Genomic DNA, 16,705 nt, shown 5'->3' on the forward strand with positions numbered 1-16,705 from the left:
CTAATTTTTTTTCGTTTTACGTATAACAACCAAAAATTAATTCGGTAGCAGTGACAAGTTCAGAAAATGTTTGATCAATCAAATAATTGCTGGAATCAATTTCCGTTGAATGTTATATGAAAATTGAAGCCGTGCTACCAGTGACTGTTGAACAAATATATCTGGCTGTTTGAAAATAAAAATCAATATGAGATAACTACAGGTAGAATCGATATTATATTGTTTATTAATGAAAATCGCTAGTTACAGAATAAAAAATGAAATCATTGGTCTTAAACAACAATTTAGATGCAGGGTTTTTTTTTTCTTTGCCATGGCAAGGGTTTGAATATCAACTATGTTTTGAAATTCACGATCAAGGTGACCATTTTCATTACATATGAAGTACACATTTAAAAAACTGTTTTTGCAGATTTCTGAACCATGTATGCCTCTCGAAAATATATTCTAAACTGTCTTGCAAAATATTATTATTTAAAAAAAAAAGTTCTTATTTAGTAAATACATGCACCAGTATCTGCTGGCGTTTTATCTAGTTAAAAACATTCGTTTTTCAGGAGGACTGAACGAGTTGAACCCAAAATGTAAACGTCAAATTGTTTCTGGTTTTAATCAATTTTATGCCGGTAGCGTTCGAATTATACAATTTAATATATTAGCTTAGACACAAGTACAAGCACAACGCTCGGATAGTTGTACCTTAAAGAGAAACCACGCCAATCTTTTTCTTACATATTATAGAATTTCCATGAACTAGACTCTTCACAGAAGAGTACAAAGCTATTATACTTATTTCTTTTTTATTCATATTAACAAAAATTTAAGTAAAAGCAACTGATTCCAAACCTAAAAAAAATTATCCAAAGGCCACGGAATACTGATTGCTTTTAAAATAGTGTTACGCAAATAACAAATGACTTCTATTGACTTGACATATGTTTACCAGAAACAATATGAATATGGAATATATATAGAAAGAAACTCTTTTATCACTTTTAATGTTATCTTTCTGTACATACTGTCGCTGGCATATTGGGGTTTTTTCAGCCCTAATTGTCGCCGGAATCATTTAGCTCAAATGATACTGATAAAAGTTGGGGTTATTTTTAGATCTTAAGATCAGATGATCATTAAAAGTCAACCACTTTGCCTTTTGGACTCACAATACTCCAGCAATGCAGCGATGTTGGTAGACTATATGTAATCTATTAAAAAGAAAAATCCATAAACATCAAGAATTAATGCTCTCTCTCTCTCTCTCTCTCTCTCTCTCTCTTCTTCTTCTTCTTCTTCTTCTTCTTCATGTACTTACATATATTCTCATATGCATTTGAATGGCCACAAGTGTGTTCGATCTTGAGACCTCTCAACAATCAACGTCCACCAATTGAGCTAGGGCTGATAGGAGCGAGGCGGTACTGAGCATTATATACACATTACATACTAGTAATTTTTAAAAGGGAGAATTTTAAAGAAAAAATTATGTTAAGCTACTAGGAACTCAAAGATTCAAAGAAAATATGTTTTTCCAATGATTTCAATTGTTATTATTCACTCGTTTACCTGTTGTTCAAATGATTTTTTTTTTTTGCAGAACACAAGAATGTGCCGACCGTTTACGTGCACATTTATCGTCAGCTCTGCTGAATAGAAAAAAAAACTTCTTTGTGCATACGTTGCCGTCAGTGACAGAATTTGCGAATAAATAACAATATGTACATGCTATGGACAAAAAATGTTCAGGCGACAAAAAGTACCATAACAAACCAGAGTGCTAAACTATTTCTTGCATGGTAAATGTGATTGAGAGCCCAAAAACAATTTTTCTGGATGGAAACGTGAGTTGATTCAATCAGTAGAAACCAATTCCTTTCTAAATTGTCCTATCACTTAAGATTTGTCAAAAGTAATTTACTGTCTAGCAGTTCATCCAACTAATCAACCCTTTAAACAAGAACGAATTTGGTCACTAATTAATCCTCACTCATATTTGCAAATCCCCCGTTTTCTACTTGCTAATTCTCTGTTTGTTGAATAATATAATTGAAATTAATGCGTGCAAAATTGTGATGTACTCTTAGCAAAGGGATTTTTTATAGGAAAAAAAGTGTGATCAATTGCGAGGAATAATGACCTATCAAAGGTACATTTAGTATTCTATACAGGTACTTGTTGTGTACTTTTAATGTACTTAGGTTACATGTATGTAAAGCAATCGATTACAATTTACCTCAAAATAGAGCAAATAATTTTTGTCTATACCAAATAGATCGCTGCATGCCGCCCCTTGCACATATTTATTGCAAATGAGTTTGTAAACTCCACGATACCATACAAATGTAAAATTACTCTTGTGCATTCTACCTGTTGAAACCAACGAAACTGCAGATGCATTTTATTTCATTATGACAAAGAATAAATCATAAAATGGAATTTTTTTTAAAGAAGTAAATGATGAGTTTGGTAATAATAATAATTCATGCTCGTTTTATTTTTCTTCGCCGTTTTCTTAATTTTTTAATGCCAAAATGATAACCCATAGAGTTTAGTGTTTAGCCATTATATGAATGAAGGCTGATCTCAACAATGCTTTCTTTTACTCTTACCAAAACACTTAAAAAAATACAAGATGGTGTACTCGTGTCCTCTACATGACATTGGCAGCTGATTTAGAGATTTGGGTTTAAAATCAATATAAACTAATTATTTTCTAAAGCATTTGCACTGTAGTCGAGTATATAATAGGATATGGTAGATTCTTCGGTCTAAATATGGAAGCTTGTTCATAAGCAAGTTACCGAACGGAACTTCTTAATACGAAAACGGACAAGATTAGCATCAGCAAGAAAATCCTCTCTTGAAAAAGCGGATTGTATTACACAAAACGTAAATCTCAGAAACAAATATCTAAAATGGGGATCAAGCATATTTACAGCGTGCCATTGCTTGAGGAGCAATTTCCCAACAAAGGCTATTTTATTGTTGTGTAATACAACACGGTTTCAAAAAATGTGATTCTACCATCAGAGCAAGATTGAAAAAATATCATTGTCAGAAAGCTGCGCATAAAGGACTCTGCAAGAAACGGTGTTTTGTATCGGAATTCAAGTCTTTTGGATCGCTGATGAAAAGGATAAGAAACGTCACTTACCTACTACAAAGATTTCATTTTATCATGACTTGTTTTATCTTGTCATCTTGAGTCATAAATCACAGTTACCATTCGTTTCCATGAAGCGCGTCTTCAGAATACAGTATACTAATATCATCGTTCAAGCCTTAGCTTAATCAGTAGAACTTTGTTTTGTTTTAAGTGCAAACCTATCTGTATCTGGTCTCGGACATTAGAATATCTGGTTCCAATGGAGTATGACAGTGATGAATAACTTTTAGCTATTTTACGTTTTGTATTCATACACGGTGATAAAGTAATTAAGAAATTGTCAGCAAGAAGACTGATTTTCATCGCAAACCGGTAACACCCCACCATTTTGACTCGCTCTACATTTGCTACATTAGGATCGCTCTAAAAGCATTCAATATGGGAGACATTGATTAATCAGACATATTAGCAAGTTCTCGCGCTGTAATTTCATTTGTATCAAATCCGAAAGGACTCTTTCCAACCGAGCACTCACGAATATATGTATGTTGTACGACTGTATATCATCACGCTCGCTCAGTAATTCTAAATTCGGCTCTGTACTGATATTGGCTTCTGTCGTGAAATATAGGTTTTTGGTCTACTTCAATCAGGCAGGCTTTCGCTCAGTTGCTTTAAAGATATACAGTATTCGATAGTATTGGGCGAAGAACGTAGATGGTTCTGTGCTTAGAAAGAGATAGAGACGGTGACAAAATTTCGGACTTTTTTTTTCATTTACGCGTAGTAGCATGCGTGAACAATATCTTGGTGGACAGTTAGGATGATATCGAGGGAAAACAGAGTGGATGTAAGTTGATTAACATTATTTTATATCGATTTCTACTGTTTAATGAAATATTTAAAAGAGTTTATTCCGTTTGGCAAATAGTAATCAATGTTTTAGAGATATTAGCACTACAATTTATAAACGCTTTGGGTTAAATTTGTTCTAAAATTTCTATCGAAAAAAAGTAATTGTAGAGTGTATGAAATAAACGTAAATCACAATCAAATTTTAATTGACTAGAATATTCCTTTCATGTATATAAGAAATTATTCTTGAATAAGAGTAGTAAACTATGTTCATTAGAATAAAAAAAAAACCAGAATAGAGACATCTGGATCACTGCTTCATTCACTATGTAATACTTCGACAATAACTTTTTAAAGGGTTTAAAACTCCTCTTTTATGCTCGCATTTTATTTGTATTGAACGAAGAACGATCCTGTGCTGTACCTGAGTCTAATTAGGAATTCATCCACCAGACCAAGACTAAACCTTCAATTATGCTCTCTGATTTACACAATTACCAATCGATTTGGCTCTTCATATCAATCGTAAAATGAACAATTTTATAGTATATTCCATCCAATTACGATATGGAGTGGTCGCAAAATCACTATTTGATGATTACCTGGCGGAATGTTCAACAAATCGCACCGAACTTATGGAAAATTGTATAAATGAACCATCTGCTTGATTAAATGTAACTAGAGTTTGGTTCAAAAGGTTATATGGTTTTGGTCAGTTCAGGATCAAGGTTAGATGGTTGTGGCCTCAGGATCATGAAGCATTTTAGGACTTTAGTCAATTCAATGTTTCAATCACTTATAAAATTATATAGAATACATCATTAAGCAACGCTGATTCTTTTTTTTACATTTCAAAGTATTATAGAGACACATTTTAATAGCATTTCATTTTTTAAAAAATGTTTTTAATCACAAAACAAAAGGACAGTGTACCTATTTTGACTAAAGCCTAAGACTGCCTCATGATCCAAGGGATTAGATGGTTGTGGCCAGTTCAAGGTATTAGATGGTTAGATGGTTGTGGCCAGTCAAGGGATTGGAAAGTTATGGTCAGTTCAAAAGATTCGATGGTTGTGGTCGGTTCAAGAGATTAGATGGTTGTGGCCAGTCAAGGGATTAGATGGTTAGATGGTTATGACAAGTTAACTGGATTAGATGGTTGTGGCCATTTCAAGAGATTAGATGGTAAGATGGTTGTGGCCAGTGAAGGGATTAGATGTTGGTGGTCATTTCAAGGGATTAAATGGTTGTGGTTGGTTTAAGAGATAAAATTGTTGTAGTCAGTCCAAGAGAATAGATGGTTGTAACCGTTTGAAAACATATATTTCAAGGAAGTTTAATAACATTTTACAGTATATAGTCTTATTAAACAAAATGCAAGCGATTTTCTTATGCCAGTGTGTCATTTCTAAGTTGTTTCGTAAAATAATGATAAAGGTTGGTTATGTTTGAATGTAACGATTTTGTCCATCTATCCTCTTTGAAAATGCACTAATAGATAACGCAAAAAGGGCCGACCATGGTGATTGAGTTTCATCATAAATACTTTGAAAAACAAACAGAAATGAGAGGTATTGAATCATATGATTTTTTTTAAAAATCTTCCTTATCGATTTAAAAAAAAAGTCCTTGTTTGTAGAATTTAAAGCATTTTAATATCTTGCAAAATGATGTATTGTCATTTATAATCAATACAAAGGGCTAAAAACAACTTGGGGAAAACAAATTTCACATTTTCAGAGATGTCTAATGGAATATTTCTAACATTAAAGGTACAATCGATTCTTTTCTTTTAGAACTTGAGACGTTTAGATTTTACAAAACTGTTTTACTAAAATTAAACCTTTTTTTCTACAATAAAGTTATACATCATTGTTTGGCATTTTCAAATGTCTAAAAGAGTCTTAAACAGAAAAATAAAATTCGCATGACGATTTAATTAAGTTCTCTTTTTCAGCGGTGATTGATGACAAAGGAATAATTCATTGAGTATGTTTTGAGATAGTTTTTTTCTTTAATAGAAGTATTTGTCCAAAATACAATTAATTTCCTAAAATGAAACCACTTTGCAAATAGGCCCGACTGTATGCAGGTTGCACATGTATTTTCATCGTTTTATTTCCTTGATTAATTGCATCTTCTATGACTCTGTGGTAACAGTACGAGCGTTTTAAGAGCATTATCATCCAATGAAACACGAACTGATATCATATTTGTTTGATGTCATGGCACCTGCAAATATTAAGGACACTATCAAATTACCCCTAAAACTAATAAACTGACACGTTTCTTAATCTAAATTATGATTTGTCAAACAGACAATCCAGTTGTCAATAAATCTCTCTCTCTCTCTCTCTCTCTCTCTCTCTCTCTCTCTCTCTCTCTCTCTTTCTCTCTCAGCTTGTGGAGATGGAGAAGTAGGATATATTGTTATTCCTGATGCGATTAGGTCTTTTTGATGCATAAAATAGAACTTTGGAGAAGAAGTTCGAGTTGTGTCAATTCCCAATGCCTTGTTCTCACGATATGCCCAAATTAACTTTGGTGTCTATACAGTCCCATAAAGTATTGGTCTCTATAGATTATTCTCATCAAGTGCGATATCTTTGCTCTTCAATCACGAAAGCATTGGGATTAGAAGGCAGACTCTTAATAAGATAAGGATATTATTCTATTTGAGTTCAGTCTATAATGTTATATCTACTAACCTTTTTGAAAGACTCATCAGATTCAATTATGCACTTAGATATGCAAGGTTTACTTACTACCTTTGACAGAAAGCATGGACTTTGAATTTAGAAATAAGAGTACATATGCATGGAGATACCGATACTAAGTACTTATACATAAACATTAGTACATACCTTTACTCTTAGGTTTCCAATAATGAATTCTGTTTATTAGCCTCTTTAGCTGGCGGATTTAATTAAGGTACCTCACTTCATATAGACTTGAAATACTATCATAGCTTATGGTTTAAACATCGGCCTTGTGAACTAATTTAAAGCTCTCAAATTTGAATCCGCTTGAGGCTTTTGTTGATCTTGACTAAATTGAATTTTATAAAATCATAATTTTTAAAATCTAAATTGCATATTTTTCGCCAATTTGACGTATACTTCTTAAGCATCATGCTATCTTGCATCATAAAGCAATTTTCCACCGAATCGAAAAACTATTTTAAAGTGCCAGTAGCCATCTCCATTTGCCCGGTGCTGTGTGCATTTGAAAATGTTTTGTTGGATTCTGTTGAGGGTCATTTTGGGATATTTCGATGCTCAGCGTTAACTTTCATGCTTACGGAAGGTTGAAGAATTGCGATGCATAGTACAAAACAAATGAGACTACACTACTGTCATCATCATCAATTTATGAGTTATTCATAATAAATTTTTTTAAAGAGGAAATATTATGCATAAAATAAATAATTTGTGGTTTAATTAGTGCACTCGCTATTCACTACGGAGAAATTTTGCATTGTGAAAACGCTGTTCAATATTTCCTATTTATGCCGTCGCTTTATAATTCGAAGAAAATAAACAAACTGTGAAGTTGATAAATTGGCAATTTTATAAGCTTTCATAAACTATAAAAAAAAATTTAAAAAACAAATCAAACTCTGCATTTCGAACCCCATCCAGTTTTGGGTATATAGAATCACTTGTGAAAACAATGACCGCATCAGTGAGAACAAATTGGGAGAGGGCGGTCTAAGTTATGGAACTTGTGCCCAATCCCAACTGTAATTTTTAAAAATATGTTCAATAAATCAGGACTTACAACCCACGTGTGCTGAAAAGTTTTCGTTTAATTGCTTTTCTTTATGCATTAAGTTAGCCTGTTTTAGCCCTTTTGTTTTTGGACTAAAGGTACTCAATGGAACAAATCCGTGTAATAGAAAGCAGAAATTTAAGAAAAACTAACAGAAATCTGCAATATTTAAGCATTCTTGAACTGCATGTATATGCAACAAACTGAATATAATTCTATTAGACCACACTATTGGATAGTTTTAGACCCATTGACGGCAAAACCATTTATTTTTCGAGCAGAATATATGAGACAATACTGTCTTTAAATTTCAATGCCTACAGTTGTTGATTTACCCGAAACAGTTTCAAAATTTTAGGGTTCTGAAACAATGTTAACTTGGGTGTTTTATCAGGCATACATTTTCTCTACTAATTAAATAGGAACGCCAGATGTAATGATTTTAGAGATCAGGAGTAAAAAGAGTCAATCAATTCATATTAAAGCACTGTTCAAATAATTATGGTTTTTTTTTTTTTTGGGGGGGGGGAGGATTTTATCAGTTACATTCTTGAGCCCTTAGTGCCATAGCCAAATGACTGATAAAAATATTAATCATTTTTTTTTTATCGCAAATAATCACAGCAAGAAGAGAAATTGCTGTTAGAAAAACTAATCAAACTAAAGTAATTATATAAAAAAAGAATTAACAGAAACTCCTATATTGAAAGTAAGAAAATTGATTTTTATAATTCTGTATCAGCTTATGAACTTAGGATTTTGACTAGAACTCTTGACCAAGTCCAAGTAGAAACGTGCGGAACACACATCGTCCTTCCTTTAAATGTATAGCCTTCATTGCTTGGGTAATTATAAGGAAAAGCGAACAATCAATTTCTTCCTCTTCTCAAAGATTTCTTTTTAGCGCAAGACTTCTGCAACAAGGAAATCCTATTTTGTCAATATGGACGTGGATGTCGATCCACGTGCGTTAACATAGGTCCAAATATGTCACATTCAGTCCTAAAATCAAGCATAAACATCAAGAAGGTCAGCCTTACAAATTCCATGCAAATATGTGGTTACTGGGAGTCTGGAATGTTGGAACGCATATATAACTGTTCCATTAAGGACCACTAAGTCAATGTATTATTCATGACTCCAAAAGCAGTTTTACTTCCTTAAAGGTACAAATGTTATTACATTTTAGGGACATAAATGCCTGTGAGATTAGATTCTATCTCGACCAATGTATCTACTACTGCAAAATGCTTCCATCATACTAGTACGATAAGCGCATTATTGGTCATAAAATGTGAACATCCTATGGTACCTCTGTTCGTTTTGGTCCAATTAGAAATCGGGGGGGGGGGGGGGGGGGGGACTATGGAATTCGGATAATTTGGGGAAAGATGGGCATAGTACGTGGGAATACGCAAGCAACTTGAATGGTTCTCTGGAAACTGGCTGATCATTTAAGCATCTCTGAAAGCTTAAGTGCATCTTGTCTCCCGCAGAAAATACCAATCGGATATAATTTACTTATTAGTCTCTGATGGCGAAGGAAACGTGATGAATGCTAATATTATGGCTTCTAAGTGGCTAGTGCTATTGCGTGCTTCAGTGAAACCCCTCAGCATCAATGTAAATTTTCTGGACTTGACGGATCCATGGGAATCTATTGAATGTTTTCAAGTGTTTCTCAAATCGCTATATCTATTTCTTTTGGCAAATCTTAACTGCTTTCCTGGATCATATTGATTCTATCTCAACAGTTCTCATAATAAGAGGAATAAACCACGTACCAAATTTACGGCTGGACCTTTTAACGAACTAGCTAATGATTGAAACACGAATTGTGCATTGCAGGTTTTTACAATCAAGCAAAGATATGCTCGAATGCCATCGAAGGTGTGAGGCAATATCATGATAAAAATCCACTCACTTGTTTTCAATGGCTTTGTTTTAATTCATCAAATAATATTTGAGACAAATTAAACGCCTGAACTGATGACGAACGAAGACCTTTAGCCGTTCGTGCAAGCATACAATTTTTAACATCAAACAAATTATTGTTATGCACCAAAACTCATTCGTAGCTGTGGCAATCGACTTGTCATTAATGGTTGCAAATCAAATTTGTCGGGATCGTGCAATACGCTCTGTAATACTCGGTGACTCTTTCCTAAGCAGTGGTTTGGCCTTTAGTTCTCCCGTTCAATGAATTTTGATTTATATTTGACAGCAGTTATTGGAAATGAATAAGTGTTTGCTATCAATTCAATCGATGTGTACTGCATGGTTAAGTACGGTAAATTGTTTGACCAGGTGAAAGTTCAAAAGTTTATATAAGGTTATTCATACAACAATGATGGTTGAGAATTAATTAGAAAAATCTGACTGTAGAAGTTTTTAGACAAAACTCAACATTTTTTGATTTAAAAAATATTCGATAAAAATAGGGATGGGAATAACAATCGTTCTGATTTACAATATGAGTCATTTTAAGTATTTTCGTATTGCTCGATGAAAAGACAACAATGCAGTAGCAGCTGCTAATAGTGTGTAGACGTTTTCCTTTATCATTTATTAAAGCACTAGTATTTTGCAGGAATATAGTACATTCAATCGACGACTTGTTTTAGCCAGTTGAAGCTTTGGACGAAATGGAAAAGAGATATTATATATCATTTAAACGAGACGATTAGATGAAGACTGCGCATGAATTTTTTTTAAAAACTGAACTGTATATTTCATTTTAATCTTCTTGATTTGATAAAAAAAATATTCAAACAGCAATATCTATACCGTGTAACTGTATATATTCTATTAAGTAAGGGATTTGAAAATGTTAGTAACTTCCACAATGCATGTACATAAACAGTGAGAGAGTTGTTAAACGTTTTTGTTGGTCTCTTGACCATGATAAATATTTTTCTGTAAAAGTTAATGAAAATAGCTAAAATGCAATATAAATCTGATGAACATCACAATAATCAAATATACTTTGCTCTCTTCAGCAATCCCCAATCAAGCAGTCTTTCTGCAAGTCACTGAAGAGGGACGCTCACTGGAAATGCCTGATTCTTACTTTACTTATATACGGCTGTTTGTCTGCAATCGTTTGGTGTCGGCTGGCTGTCATCACAACAATAACTGTTAGTTACTATGGCCATCGCATGGCTAATACGCACGTGACTAAATCAAAGCCCTGTGAGGATGGTTACATATATATCCCAATTGCTTTCGTCATCATGTTGTATTTAGTTTACCTTGTGGAGTGTTGGCATTGTCATACTCGGTTAGAATTGAAACATAAAACTGATGTTCAAACAGTGTACGAAAAAATACAAAAGATGCAGGGATCGATTCCGATTATCTGGTGGAAAGCGTTGTGCTATCATTACATTCGAAAGACTCGGCATGTGACAAGATACAGAAATGGCGACTCATTCACCAGTACTCAAGTTTACTATGAACGCGTCAATTCCCACACGGCAGGATCCGCATTCAATTTTACCCAGTGTGGAATGAAGGATGCCTCTGCCTCGCTCTCTGGCCTTGAAAAATTTCCGGCGACAAAAATTAGATTCACCAAAGGGTATTCATTCTTGTGTTCCGAGGCAGAATATGAATTTGATGAACAACGAAATAGATTTTACCGAGATAATGAAAGAAGGGACGACTACGTTGAAACGAGGGAGGGAATGGATTTGCTCAATGTTAATTTTAAGCAGTACATGATTGCTTTCAGAGATCCAGATAATCTCCCCTGGTATGTGTCACATTTGATTTTTTGGATCGCATCATTCCTTCTTTTGTCTTGGCCTCTGAGAGTTATTATTGAATACAAAACTGCCTATGTTCATTATCACGTGCAGAAAGTTTTTGGTACAAATTATGTCGAAAACGACATTGAACCTACGCCTATTATGCGCGTGAATACCATGGGGAGTTCTGATCTGGAAGTTTTACTGCAGAACAACTACATAGCTCCAAGCTATTCTGAGGCCTTATTAATGTCATCTGGCAGGACTATAGAGATTCCAGATGCCAATGGAAATGTATCAAGAACCAAATATGGTGCAACGAGAAGTGAGACGTTTGCAGCGCTCTCGTCAGTTATAAATGAAAAAGATTCTTCTCTGAGAAGAATTCGATCGGGTACTGCCCTTAGTATCTTGCCATGTAATAGTTTTTGTATAGTCAATGGTGGCATTGTGTTTGAAAATAACAATATGCAAAATGATAATTATGCAAATTCCAGACGTAAGGAAGCACGGAGGGCCTTTGTGTTTTCGAGACAAAGCGAACTAAATTCGTCCGTTAATTCCCTTACAGACCCCTTAGTGTACTTAAACCCTAGATGCGAAACAGCCAGGCTGGTTCGACCTATGTCAGATTTAGCCCACTCTTCTGATCGTGATACACTACCATTTCAGAATAATTGCGTCGGGCAAGCGTCCGCTTCTATTAGACATTGCCCTCGTTTTCATGACACAGATCTACGTCAGCTCCCATGTGATCCACCTCCTGCTTATCAGCAAGCACTTGCAATGCAACAACCGAAAAAGGACACCAAAGAGGAACATCGACCTAAAGGTCAATCAACTAGAGCGAGGGTCATCCCTGATGAAAACGCTCATTTGCAATCAGTGCCAAACCGAAGAAACTACCATACCATTATGGAAACTTCATTATAGAAAAAAATCCCATAAAAATATATTTATACATTGTTATAAAATTTTTGAATAAATGAAAAATATTGTTTTCTGTTATCAGTAACTTTGAAGTGCTTTAGTCCTAAAATAAGACACATTTATGTAAGATATGTTATTGAAACTGAAAAGAATAATTTTTTTGTAAATAGAAAATCTGTAGAAATCATTAAAAATTAAACCTTCCTTTTCATAAATTTAATAGACTTGTCCAAAAACGATTTGAACTATTTCGGCATTTTATGATTTTGTAATTGAAATGAAAACCATTATTTTCTTGTTCATGTCTTTGGAGTGATTGATAAAAATTATGTTGTTAAAAATCGTTCAACACGTTTGTATGACTGGAATCCATTAGTTTATTTTCTTTATTTGGTTTGGGTAGCTATAAAGCTAAATATTCTTCTTGTTAACCGCTATTTTCGTATAAAATATTCCCATTTTTAACAGATTCTTAACATAAGCATTAAATCATACTTAAATTTCTAAATAATCCAGCATGTTTTCATATTAATCAATAAAATGTTGCCTCTAAGCCTCGATTTCTTAACTTGATAAAAAGTCGCTAGTATTATCCTGTTATTGAAAACAAACACATGATATAAAAGCGGTAAAAATCCATAACTATATTTCCAAAGGATAGGAATGGAATAAAAAAATAATTTGAAAAACGTGTTTGTTTCATAAGCGCAAAGCCATTTTTACATGGTTTTGTTTTACAGATATGATGTTATGAAATATCTTGTGTTACTTCTCCAAAAACAATTTAGGACAAAGAAATGCATGCATTATTTTTATACAAGACAACTTAATAATGCATGCTAAAAATATCTTTTGTACTAAGATAAACCACTCTTAAACTCCTACCTAAAAAAATTCTTAATCATATAATTTTTTTTATTGTTTAAAACAAATCTAAATCAAACTAAAGGAAGATTAAGCTCCTCAATAAATATATGTAAAAGCCAAATCACTGTATGGATTGTATAACAATACTTTCACTACAATGACAATAAATAAAAAAAAAAATTAAATTTTACTTAATATACATTAATATATCAAACCTTTTGATGACAGAAAACGAGCAAAAAGGCGACGTTATTTTTAAAATGTTAATTTCGCTAATTCTTCTCTAATTTTAAATTGCAAAATTGTTATGAACATTCCAGGCATATTATTTTCAATATGCTATATTTGTACGCAGGGTAAGCCCTAGAGGCTTGCATATTTTGTTTTTTAACTAGCCGGTAAAAGGAAAGTCTTTGTTGGGTCATGGGTTTCTCTTAGCGCTAGTATAAACAAATTTTAGGTGAACATGGCGTAAAAACATGGTACAATTGGTTATATAGAGCTAAATTGTGACTTAACGTTACTCTATGGCATAGGATTAGATGTATAAGCTAAATCTAATTGTTCAGCAATATTGATGTTTGTATAGTGAAGTTGCCATAAAAGAATTTTTCGAATCGTATGTATGCAGATCTTTTTTTTTAATATCCACTTTATTTTGAATCAGATGCCGAATGCTGGTTTTTACTTTAGCGTGGCCAAAATAAGTTTCTTTCCGTTTTTATAAGCCTACCGATCTGCAATAAGAAAGAAGAAAATATAAAATATAGCCATTCTGAGAACGATAGCAGCATATTTATTGATTTGGAATAAAAATGTGTCTGAAAAAGATTACATGATGAATGTTCCAAATAACATTTGTCAAACTTTTGGCTAATGTAACTTGACAACTCCGACGAAAATTGATGCTAAATTAATATCATATCACGCCTAGAAGTCCAAGTAATCTTCTAACACAGGAGATTTATAGACACCATTGGTGAAAATTTCATGAGTTATAACGCAGACATTCAGATTCATCTGACGAAAATTACCATTAAGCAGAAACTTGAACGATTATTGCTAATTCTATTGAACACATGATATCATAGTTACTGTTGGTAAAAAAAAAGTATACTTCTTAACTCAGTTGTAGAAGAAACGAGGGCTGTTCGAAAATTGTTGAGATGCCACGTTAATTTTCTTTTTAAATCGTCTCTTTGAGCAAAACTAACTCACAAGTTAAACAAACTCCAACGATAAAAAAGTTTAATATATATCTACTGAATATTTTGTTTGAAACGTTACATTAAAAGGTTGAAAGTAGGGATACCCCACGTAAACTTCGTTAAGGTGGTAAAGCGGGCAATAGTAATAGTATATAGTATGAATCTCGGGAGAACACTTTTTTAAACAAAGAAATTGCTTATATATACATATGATAGAGCTGTATAACGGCTTAGAACTGTAGCGTACTAGTATTGGTTGTTTTACAAATTGTTTATCCAGATTGAAAGCGACGGAACCAAATGACCAGACCAGGCCACACCTAGAGATTACTTTAAGATCAAAGATCTCGTTTTTTTTAAATTATGTATGAATGGCTTACCTGCCAATTTGTTTACAAATTAAAGAAGTTTAATCTCTGTATCTCGCTTGTAACTTTTTTTGACTTTCAAATTTTGACAAAGCATCTAAAATACTTAAATTAACAATTCTAGATATCAAAAATCGAAAAATATAATTTGAAATTTTGAGCTCAAATCGTGTCTAGGTTCCCTTAACGTTAATGATTCGTACAAAATGACTGCAATTTTTCACATCTGGATTGAAAAAATGCATATTGTGGTAAAACAAATTTTGGGGGAGAAAATATGCAATATTTGGCTCTTCAAAATTATAACAAAAAATGAGAAATAAAGAATGATTTGTGTTTCCGTTCGTATACATGTATCTGGTGTTTGATATATGAAGGAGCAATATTTCTTTACAGACGTATCAAAATGATACAGTGACCATCCTGTTGGTTCATTGCCTCACTGGCTGGGCGTATGCAAATGTGTCAGCTTACCAGGAATGATGTATTAATATCTTTAATGAGATATTATTCCTTTTTGTACAAATTGTCCTGAATAAAATTTTAATGAATTCTCATGCAGTGATCTTCAGAACAACTTTTGATTTCTCTACGTTGATATTTACAGCTTGTCTACATATTTTCTTGCCAATCGCTAGCGTTTCCATGACACCAGAACATATTACATGTAATACTATATATGCTCATTTTCTGAAACGGTGTTCACATTACTTCTGATTGACTTAAACCTTTAAGAGTACTGTCGATGACTTTAATAGAGCTGGGTAGTTGTGGCCAGTTTTGGATTTCATTAATGTTTTTGAGAATAGGCCTTTTTATAAAGAAACAGGAGAATTGTTAAAATTTTAAAATAAAATACATGAATATTTATCTTTACGTATACTAAATTATAGTTCATAGCTACATTGTAAATAAATAATAAAATTTGAAAATCTAAAGTAATTTTTTGCCACTTTTAAGAGAATTACCTTTTCAAAACAAGTTTTCATTTAAATTGAGTCTTTCTGCAGTAGCATATATATATGTCACTGGAGCCTAAAACAAACACACCTTGCTCAATCTCTTTTTTAGCATTAAATTTTAAAGCTAACTAAGATGAAGTCCGGCAATTATTTTTAAAGATTTAACGCGATGTTACTTGATTAAATTTGACCATTACAGACCTCAAAAATTATACTTTTTAAAAACCTTACTTGACACAAACTATGTTACAATGCATCTTAACGTTGCCACAGTCACCCAGCAACCCTCTTAATAACTGAATGTATGTTGTATTAAAAAAAAGGAATAAGCTACAATGTATCGTAAACAATCTCAATTTCGATTATCGTTTAGTCGACGGAATTGATAAGTAAGGAGAAGTTATCTTTTCTTGGGCTGCGCTTCAATTGCAGAAAATAGCAATTATTGTTTTTTCCCTTGGTATACTAAAATAAAAAAGAATACTAGTATAATATTGTTGATAATGCAGTTTTGAAACTTGCAAACGATAATAATAATATTCACGAGATAAAAAATGGAAAATATTTTTACTTGACAGAAGGTACCCCGTATTCATTTAGTTGAACAAATTCTCATCAGTATGCTACATTTTGTTACAGTAAGTAAGTAAGAAATCATTTATTATAGTGACATGTGTTATATATTTTACAACTGAGTAGTATACAATTACATAAATCAAACATCCAGCCAATTGGACCTATAAGTCGCTTTAAATACTATGTAATAATTTTTAATACATGCCCGAGAATTTACTTTGTCTTAATTTAAATGCAGCATGTATAAAATTTGCAATTTGTCTTGGAAAATTACATATAAGAGTTTGAAATAGGTTGTCTTGAGATAAATATGAAT

At 32.9% G+C, this 16,705-nt stretch overlaps 1 protein-coding gene across 2 annotated transcripts; it reads left to right on the forward strand.

Moving 5' to 3' along the window:
• Positions 1-2,772: 2,772 nt before the first annotated feature.
• Positions 2,773-12,476, forward strand: LOC105345217 (transmembrane protein 151B-like). 2 transcript variants are annotated; one of them, XM_011453294.4, is made up of 2 exons: positions 2,773-3,953; positions 10,729-12,476. In XM_011453294.4, the coding sequence occupies exons 1-2, from the start codon at positions 3,927-3,929 to the stop codon at positions 12,409-12,411; spliced, it is 1,710 nt and encodes a 569-aa protein (XP_011451596.3). In that variant the 5' UTR covers positions 2,773-3,926; the 3' UTR covers positions 12,412-12,476. The 2 variants fall into 2 exon arrangements, with proteins under 2 accessions (XP_011451596.3, XP_065943917.1); XM_066087845.1 differs by lacking the exon at positions 2,773-3,953 and adding an exon at positions 9,098-9,619.
• The last annotated feature ends 4,229 nt before the right edge of the window (positions 12,477-16,705 follow it).

Source organism: Magallana gigas, chromosome 6 (genome assembly GCF_963853765.1).
Source record: "Magallana gigas chromosome 6, xbMagGiga1.1, whole genome shotgun sequence".
In the NCBI taxonomy this organism is placed as follows: Eukaryota; Metazoa; Mollusca; class Bivalvia; order Ostreida; family Ostreidae; genus Magallana; species Magallana gigas.